The 10356-nt window shown below is 36.6% G+C and overlaps 1 protein-coding gene across 1 annotated transcript; it reads right to left on the bottom strand.

The window, feature by feature from the left end:
- Positions 1 to 1976: 1976 nt before the first annotated feature.
- On the bottom strand, positions 1977 to 5936 carry LOC139137690 (protein mab-21-like). The gene is made up of 2 exons (XM_070705915.1): positions 5320 to 5936; positions 1977 to 3606 (listed from the first exon to the last, which is right to left on the bottom strand). The coding sequence occupies exons 1-2, from the start codon at positions 5909 to 5911 to the stop codon at positions 2975 to 2977; spliced, it is 1224 nt and encodes a 407-aa protein (XP_070562016.1). The 5' UTR covers positions 5912 to 5936; the 3' UTR covers positions 1977 to 2974.
- Positions 5937 to 10356: the final 4420 nt, after the last annotated feature.

Genomic DNA, 10356 nt, shown 5'->3' with positions numbered 1-10356 from the left:
TTTACATATGTAGTTATAAAGTTTTCAAGGGTTCAGATGAACACGATTTGGAACTGTTTACGTAATTTGCCAAATTATGATATCATGTTCAGATACTATGTTGGGTCAATTTAATAGCCAAAAGTATGATATCATGTTGAGTTACTATGTTGCGTCAATTTAATAGCTACAATTATATCATGTTCAGATACTATGTTGCGTCAATTTAATAGCCAAAAGTATATCATGTTGAGTTACTATGTTGCGTCAATCTAATAACAAAAAGTGCAAACCGAAATAGAAACTTGCGTTCATTTTTTTTTGAAATCCCGACGGTAGAAATAAGGACGTACGTAGGTTGATGCGCATGCTCCACATTAATGTATTTCGTTCAACCATTCATGCCGGCGAAATTTAGGTTCATGTTACCGTTATTTATGCAGAATCGGAAATATTATGTAGCCAGTTACTATACCATCAACAAAATACCTCATGCAGAGATGGGTGAAACGGTCTTTAAACCAAATCAATCTTAAATCTTTGAAAAGAAAGGAATAATCTTTCTACTATTTTGTTGCCATGGCTTTTGTTTTCGGGCGTGCTGTATCTAATCGGCTTTTTTATCTTTGGTCAGATTTGGTTGGATAAATGAACATATTGTGACAAAGGCATGAAATTATTGAGCAACTGCTTAGTGAGTACTATGTTCTTTACATAGTTTCCGCATTAACTCCATTTTAGAAATCCAGATAAGGCAGTCTGACACGTGATCATCAAGAATACACAACTAACTGGTGCTGAAAGGTGCAATACTTTGTTGGCAATTCAAAATCTCATTGGGCAAAAGCGTCCCGTCTTTAAAATGTTTTATTTTCTCATGGAGCACAGACATGTCTATTATCTACGCTACTACGCTTCTATCTCCAATGAAATATTTCACAAATATAAAATATCAGAATTGCCCGTGGTGCTGCTTTGCACCAATAGTTTTGACTATGACGTCATGCAGTATAAAGCTTGGATTTGAGGGTTGGACCACCCTCTGTGTTTCCAGCAATATATTCATATGTTAATAACATATCAAAGTCTACATTTAGACAACAAAATGATGTATCGTTATGTAAATTAAATTGGATATCACCCTGTATTTTCTAAGTTGTGGAGAAACCCGTATGACATGCGTGACTTAGACTTTAAGGATCAATGAAGAGATCAGCAATGAAGAGATCAGCGATGACTGCTGGAGGAATAAAGGAGTACAAATGTAGAATGCGTACTTTTGCAAGCAGACTGATAATTTCGTGGCTTTCTCCCTGACTCTTTTTAAACACGGCCAAAAAGGAGTGAATGTGCAAATGGTAACTGGTGTTGGCAGTATCCAAGCATACAGAAGAAAATTTATACAATTTATATAGCTTTCTTCTAATTTTTGTGTCCTAATCGTTTTAACATACTGACTTTGAAGCTTATAATATTTATCAATCAGATTCTATTGATGAAACTTACATCATTGGTCAATTTTATTCGATTGATGAAACACGCCATTGGTCAATTTTATTATATTAATAAAACAAGTTATTGGTCAATTTGATTCTATTGATGAAACATCATTGGTCAATTTGATGCTATTGATAAAACATCATTGGTCAATTTGATTCTATTGATGAAACGTTTGGTGGAGCTTCACATGTTTACTGCTTTGAATACGTCAATACGTCATTTGTCAATTTGATTGTATCGAGGAAATGTTTGGTAAAGCTTCACATGTTTACTGCTTTGAAACACACTGACACTGTAGGTAGGGATTTTTTGAAAATTCTTCCTGGAGTTTGAGATTTGAGTTTGAGAAAATCTCTTAAAAATTTTGAGAGAATTACAAAGTGGATACTAGAATCATAGACCCTCTTTTTTAGGATCTATGCTAGAATATGCTAACTAAAAACAGACAGTTAAGATTTTCATGATTAGTTCATGACAAACATTTGTACTAGAAAATATAAACTTGATATTTATTAGCAAATTACGTAAATATACATTCTCCCATCACAAAGAAAATATTTCTACAAATCAGAAAATCTGACTCTATACCTGATACTCTATAGGATTCCACTGCTAGGGTTATATTCTACAAAAGAATTCTACCACTTTTTACTATGATATGAAAAACATTTACTTTTGAAAAATCTCAGTATCTGTCCAGCATTTGTAATAGCCATATCACCATGGTTTTTGATAGTTACTTCTATGCTATATTGATAAATATTACATGACCAGATTCAAAATAAAATTGCTTACATAGTCTGAACATTTCAAGTCCATGAAATGAAGTTTTGAGTCTTTAACGAAGTGGATGGCTGAGTTGAAAAAAATTATGTAATCCAATAAACTTTGCACATTGTAGTTTTAAAATACATTACACCCTCTTTGCAGTCATGTATTAATGACTTTGTATTACACTTAACTTCCTATTAGTTGTACTTACTATAGATATTCACTGAATAATACGGTTGCAATTGTAATAATATCTTGGGATATACAATATATATATATACACAATATACAATGGAAAGCTATTTGCCCCGTAGGATCTATGGTTTCTCTAAGAAAACAACACTTTGCGCTGACAATTACCCCTGGTAGTGATCACAAGTCAGACAGACTCATGCAGCATATTAGTGACAAAGGAATAAATTTAGAAAACTTTCAAACAATAGATCTATAACACATTCAGGATTTTTTTCTCTGAAATGAAATTTCATGCATAAATCCTACTAGTCTTTCTACATATTGAGTAGCAATAGAGTTGGGGTTTAAACAAAACATGATTTCCTGGGGAAAAATGTTTGATATATGAATGACTTATTAGATCCATCTCTGTGAAATCTGATGTTCACACTGTGCCTTGCAATCTTGCGCTACATCGGGTTCTGTTCGGAAACAAAACACAAACACACATAGTATTGGTTGTTTCATTGGCTCAGTAGGCACTCTGACATCACACCAAAAATTTTGTTTTCATTGGCCTTGAGACAATGTCATGCAATATCGCCTGCAAATGTTCAGCCACCCGTCTCAATTCTTTGGGTTTATAACTGCCAAGTAAATTTGTCTCAGGGAGAAAGGCATGCGGACATGAAGCAAAAGCCAGAGAGTCAAGCAAAGCTTCAAACATATCAATAAATGCATATGCAATTTTCTCGATTGCCCAGGTGTAGGCATGCGGAAACTGAACACACTGCTGTAGAAACACAGTCCTTATAATTCTACGATTGATTGGATGGAAATCTTCACAATTCTCTTCACACAGAGTTGACATGATTTGTTCAACAAGAACCCTGCAAGCATCTGGCTGTCCTTTGTCTGCTGTTTTAGCCAATTCTACCTCCTTGGCGAGATAAAAACAACACCATAACCGAGTTGGATCTGTATCTTCTGGTGCTTTGTTGGGAAACACATAAAAACTCTCTTTAATTTGATCGACTTTTTCCTTGGACAACCAATCATTGCGTTCAGTTCGTCTCCCCCATGCCTTTGCACTGTCTGGGAACTCTGGAAACTTGATTGACGGAACAAGATGGACGTTGAAAGTTTCCCCCTCCATCAGAATTGTCAGCTGAACTGTTGGGCCTAAATGGGAAAGGGAGTGAGAAGTTATTGCTTTAAACATTATTGTTTTCAAAATGTCTGCTACCTTGCAATAATTGTGTTGAAACCAGCAAATGTTGAATAGGACATCATAACTGCAAAATTTAAAGCAAACATAATAGGGTTGATGGTGATTGTAAGTTTGTTACTGAATGCTCTAATGTACAAATAATATTTGCTGCTGGTGCTACCGACAGAAATTTGGACAAATTTTGTCTTTATGCACCTGTCTATATCAACAACAGATTGTGGCCGTCTCCTTTGATATTTGATTTTTCAGCTATGGATCAGAACATTGGTTGTAAAATATCACCACCTTCCCCATTCCTGCAGGAGTAATTTTGGAAAAGCTGTCAAAAGTTTGGGACAATTATTTACTTTTTGCATTATTAATCTTGACATCACTACAAATAAAACTTTGCTGTGTCTTTACTCATTGTTGTATATTGTTCATAATGTGCATTCCTTATTGATGGCAAGTTGGTTAAAAGTCGTCTGGTATCACCTATATAAACAGTTTATTTTGAAAACAGCTCATATAAAGCAAATCAAATCAGTTCTATAAGCAGAAAATTTTACGTTTACCCTTCTTTAAAATGTTTCAATAATTCAACATAGCATTGCTAGATTAACCAGAGTTGAAAAAAGCCTGTCCACACATTTAGTGGAGTATCTGGCAGTACGGGTATACCAGACGTTGCCTTTATGTCTGGATGATGGTAATGGTTGGTATATGGGTGACATCACAGTCCCTCCACAAACTTGAGACCATGATGACACCACGCGTCCCTTTACAGAAACAGCTTGGCGCTATCTGTTTTTTGTATGCGTCTGCGGAGCAGAAATCATGCTCTGGCTTGACAGAATGCTCCAGATGGGACTGTGTATAGTTATACCTAAGTAGCTTACATTCATGGATGTACTACGGACCTTGTCAAGTGTTGTGCTTGACAAGGCGCACTAGGCACAAGGCACACTGGACCAAAAGGGGATTCTCTCCCAATCAGGAGACTTCCTAGAAATGTTGCGTGTATTTTGATACAGCTATTTGATGACAGTTTTCTCTAAAATTAAAGAATTCTTCCAATTGGGAGATTTTATCCTATATGTGTATAAACAGTTTCAAAATGTTAATGAATGAATTCTGGGACATGACTTTGATGTTAAAAAGTACTAATGGAGTTGATCCACATGGGGGAACACATTTTTATGAAAAGTGACAATTTGCTGTATGCCTTTTCTACAGAAGGTATCACTATTATTGAATAAATTAAAACATTGCAAAAATGGTAAACTTTTTCAGAAAAATGGTAAACCCATCCTCAAAGTTGATAACTTCATGAACATACTGGTATACATTTTTTTTTTAATGAGCACATGTCTATTAAATACTTTATCTTTATTGAAGAAAATTTTAACTTATTTTTGTATCACACTTTATTGCCACAAATGTGATGTAAATCCTATATTTACAAGCAAGCAATAAAAATATTATTATTATTATTATTATTATTATTATATTATTATTATTATTAAATTGCGCAGAACTATTCTGTCAAGAGAAGTCCCCGTATCGGGAGAAATTCTCCTAATCAGGGGGTCAATTTTTCTCCCGATCCCCTTTGAGTCTAGTGTGCCTTGCTGTGCATTGTGTAGAAGTGTGAACTCCATACTCCATTCCTTGTGATTCCTTACCAAATATATCCACATCAACACCGTAGACGGTTGGCATTTGCTCCCAAAAACATTCTTCTTCCAGAGATCCGACAGCTTGTTCAGCTAAGTAGCAATATTGCTTCAGGACTTTCTGGGGCGATAGATATCTCTCACATGGGAAGTACTGAGTAGTGTCAACCGGTACGTTGTTTGGGCTGTAGAGTCCGTGAATGAATGTCAAATTTGGATCGGTTGCCACATAGCCAAAACCAGGAACACCGGTCAGATACGGGTTATCACAATTATTACTGTCAATAAACATTGCGGGTTCTTTGTCTGGAAAGTCACCGACTACTTTACACTTTAACAAATTGTTCAAACAGATCAACACGTCAAAGTCCCAACCCCCTGTTTTCATCAGTCCAACGTAGCAACCATCAGCTTTCACTTTTTCGCTGCGGAAACGGTCGTCGAGGTTTCCGATTTCCTCTAAAATAGGATTAACAACTCGGTTGATGATAAATGCCTGCGCTCTCTTCGTTTTCTTCTCGTTTGGATAGACAACTTTATCGGCGTAACGGCATAACGCTTTGTTTATCTTCATAACATCGTACCGTTTAGACGACGCCATTTTGCTTTAAAGATAGGGGCACCTAGCTTACTCGTTATTGTCACAATAACCTCTAAGTCCTGAAGGAAAGTTTGCAGAACTCTTGACAAGTTGACGGAAACTTTTCGATGTTCAAATCTGCCTGACCATTTGTTTTAAACAACTTAATACACTAATTATTAAATAATTAGTTCTACAAACTAAAAAGTAATAATAATTATTAACATGAATTAATCTCAAGAGCATTTTTCTGGGAGGAATCGTCAGACCCTTTCCTGTGTCAAGACACGACGCTTAACAAGGTCCAAGAACACAGTGCGAAGGTAGTTCAAGGTAGATTTATTACACAATGCCAGTAAACAAAGGTTCTAAATATTTTTCTGATAAAGTATAACTTCTCGATAACAGTGTCTGTTCAGATCTTTCTGATGAATTTCTGTAGCAACGAGGAGAAAGACGGTTTTATAGATTCACAGTGGAGAACCACTCCTCGAAAGGAAATGTTAAATGCAAAATACTAATATACTTCACCTGAAACTTCAAAGCAAGTCAACTCAATGTTTGCTTTTTCTTTTCATAGTACCGGTAATATTCAAAAGCAAATTAATCTGCTTCTTTTCTTTATTTATTGTGTGGCTGTGCTGGGAAAAACTTGCAAAACCTTCTGCGGCAGAATTGCAATGATGACCGCTCTAAGATGTTTGTAACAGATGTCTTAAAATAATGAGAAACACTGGCAAGTTCTGAACAAGAACCAAAGAAAAGGGGATAATTTACAACTTTATATAAAAGAGACTTTGAACCTGTGAACTTAAAAAAGTAATACCAAGTTTACAACACTAGAGGGCGCTTGACTTGAAGAATGAATAATTATATGCGTTTCGAAGATTAGAATATTACTATCTATTCGTTACATAAGAGAATTCCTTTGATTGACGCTTGTGTCACCAGGTGTTGAATGCGTATATATTGGTGTAAAGGTCTTTTGTCTTCAGTCTCGGTCGAAACTCCACGATGTCCACACAAGTATTTTTTATGTGTATATTCTCTAAATCTTGTAATGCAGTTTTACAGATCCTGTTTAGTCCGTTGCCTTTAGACAATGCGTTGTAAGGGGGGAATTGTGTAAATAAAAGTGGTGAGTCTTTAGAGGGTACACAGTACGCTCGTGGGTTGTGACGACCACCGCATACCGCATATTATCGCTTTTGTGTATCATTTAATTATCAATTCTCGAAGTTCAGTATAGAATTCCATTCCCTCATATTCAGGATTCTATTTTCTGCATGGCGTAATCAAGCATCAGTACCTCATCTTTTCACTTCAGTTTTACGTTCTTTAGTTTCAAATTTGAGTTATTCAATTTCTTCTACTAACTGAGAGATGAGTGTCTGCTTACTATTCCACAAAGTCTTGATTGATGAACCAGTTTAATTTGAATGTAGAAATAAAATCTTGAGGAATAATGAATGTTAAGCTTCATACAAGAATTTTAAACTCATATTAATGTCAAATGAAATTCAAACAAAGTTAATATGTAACCTGTAATACTGTAATGTAATACTGTACCCTGTGTTACCCATTCAACAATACTACAATAAGTTTTTGTTTTTGGGACGTGTGCTATTTTGTGATATTAGGTACCGTTCAGTTTTTACGGCCGGGGGGGGGGCCGGCAAAATCCAGGGGGGGGGGTCATCATATTTTGGAATCCGCAAAGGGGGGAGGTCATCGCTTTTTTACTGGTAGGAAAGGGGGGGTCACCACATTTTCAAAAACATAATACCAACAATAAAGTTCACTTTATGCCATGGCCATGATCGACCCTCTTTACCGGCGGGCCGCCTTCGGCGGCCCACTACAATAAATATACATTATGTATTACCCATGACCCTCTTAACGGGCAGACGCCTTTGGCGGCCCACTCCAATTAGGTTTACTTCATGCAATGGCCATGATCGACCCTCTTTACCGGCGGGCCGCCTTTGGCGGCCCACTACAATAAAGTTCACTTTATACAATGTCCATGGACATGAGTTGTCTATGGAAATGAAGTTAAAAATTGCCTTACAGTCGTCCTAATTAACAGACGTTTCAATGGATGTGGCTGAGAAGTTTGTGCACTGGCATCGAATAAAGTGCGCCGCGTACCGGAGTTCAAATCCAAACCATGCGGGTAAATTTGACATATGGGTTTTGGTTATTTTTCAGGGGGGGGGGGGTCATCAATTTTTTTCGCCTGACAAAGGGGGGGGGTCATCTTTTTTCACAAAAAATGCAGGGGGGGGTCTATATTTTTTTGAACACCGGCGACAAGATTTGCCGGCCCCCCCCCCCAGGCCGTAAAACTGAACGCTCCCTTATAGCATCTCAGGTAGGTCTGATGTGCCAGAACCATTCAAATGGCAGTTAGAATGCAAATGTGCATGTTTTCTGTACCGCAATTGATCAGTGCGTGGTGGAAATATCGTCAGTTATATAGCTTAGGGGTGGACCATTGATATCCAGAGGGATGGGGGTGATCTGGAAGATTGATGAGGTAGAATTATTTTTAACCTACCTGATCCATTGCACATTATTTTTTTTTTCCACTCTCCCACCTTTTTTGTCAAGCTTTCTCTGGCTGATTTTTTTATTGACATTTGCTGGAAATCCTATTTTTTCAAAAACCTTCAAGGACCTCCCCCCCCCCCAGTATATCAGATGGTCCACCCCTTCTGATACTTCAAAGGTATAATGCACAAGCAGTGGACAAAATGGACATTACTCTTACAAAGATGCACCTTGAAATTGAAAGACACTTTTACTTTTACTTTCAACAAGAAAACTTTAAAACCCTCCTCTTTCAAAAAAAAGAGTAAGAATCAGGGCTCATGGTGCAAATTTGGTATATGACAAAAAATGACCTGGCATTTACCGGTACTGACACTTGAAATTCAAAATGGTCACAATCCTTGTCTTAACTCTAATGGACAAACATTGGTATTTATTAGGTGCTTCTTGTGCTTAAAGCTTTGAAGGATTTAAACCTTTGCTCAAACTTTCCCTAATGAAATTTTCAACCAATCTCTTACCAAATTAAGGATAAAAATAAGGGGTCACCGTGCAAAGGTTGGTACCAGAGAAACAAATTACCTAAATTTTACCAATATTGAAATTCAAAATGGCCACCATTCCTGTGTTAACTCTATGGAGAAAAATAAAAATTTTCGATATTTGGAAATCTAAGACAGTGAAAAATTTTTCTCACTCAGAGAGCTTTAAAATGAGCCCAAGCTGCATGTGGTAGATGAGAAGAGAATTGTAAACGTTTGAGTCTGAATATCTGTCCCCGAGACGCATTCTACATTAAGCTAACACTTCAAAAAAGTTACGTGGAAGTTCATTTTAAGAATGGTTTGGCAACAGTAATTCTGTATCAACATATGACAGGATGCATTAAAGATTAATATTTTAAGCTTATATAGCTTTAATGGAATCGTATTTCAAGCCTATACAGCTTTAATGGACTAATTTCCATTTCATTGGAGTGTCTTCACAATTCAATCCCTGCTATCTTCGTTAAAGATGAAAAAAGAATGATACCAACAGTCTGAAAATAAAGATTCATAGAAGCTAGAAACCCGATAAAGAAAAGACCTGGTGTACCTCACATCATAAAACAGATACACATCTTCAAGTAAACCCTATAGAAATAAAACTGCTATATGACAGATTCTGAACCAACATTAGGAATACTGTCTCTCTGAGAGAGAACATGGCATTTACTCATCTTGAACCATTTTATGAAAATCTTGTCGTGCATTCGTTTCAGGACACCTGGTTTCAATTGCATGTTAAAGGTAGAATGCGTCTCCAAAGGAGGAATCTTAAATCTATTCACTATAAAAGTCTAGTGAAGGAATCTTTGATCAAAATCTAATGTTTAGGATTAGAGAAACAAATCATCTAAAATTTATTGATATAATTGAAATTCTAAATGACCACTATAACCCTCTGTTTATTCACAAAAACATAATTTTGAAACTTTGTTTACTTTGCAGGTTTCAAAAGAAGTCATGACAGGGAGTACGCTAGAAATTTGAAACACCTGGACACTTGTCTCTGAGACGCATTGTACCTTAAGTGAGCTAGCTCAATTTAGTATAAATGTGTCTTTATGAACATCATACTGTGGTAAGCATAGCAGTTGAACCATAGAGACAGTTCAGCTTCTGAATTTCAAAATACAGAGACAGACACAGCAATAATGTGAAGGTCAACTCCTACCATGTGTCTTGCTTAGTTGACTTATAGCGTTGAGCCGGGGATGGGGATTGGGGGATGTGTGGGATGCGCGCATCGATGGGGGTCTGGATCGTAGCCTATAATCTACCACACCATCATGAGAGTTTGCAAATCTTAAAGGTATACAGTCACCTGTTCCAATTTTGCCACAGTTACCATGGAAAGAGAAAATCTAGCCA

Source organism: Ptychodera flava, chromosome 7, assembly GCF_041260155.1.
Source record: "Ptychodera flava strain L36383 chromosome 7, AS_Pfla_20210202, whole genome shotgun sequence".
In the NCBI taxonomy this organism is placed as follows: Eukaryota; Metazoa; Hemichordata; class Enteropneusta; family Ptychoderidae; genus Ptychodera; species Ptychodera flava.
This window is presented reverse-complemented; position numbering and strand designations above follow the sequence as displayed.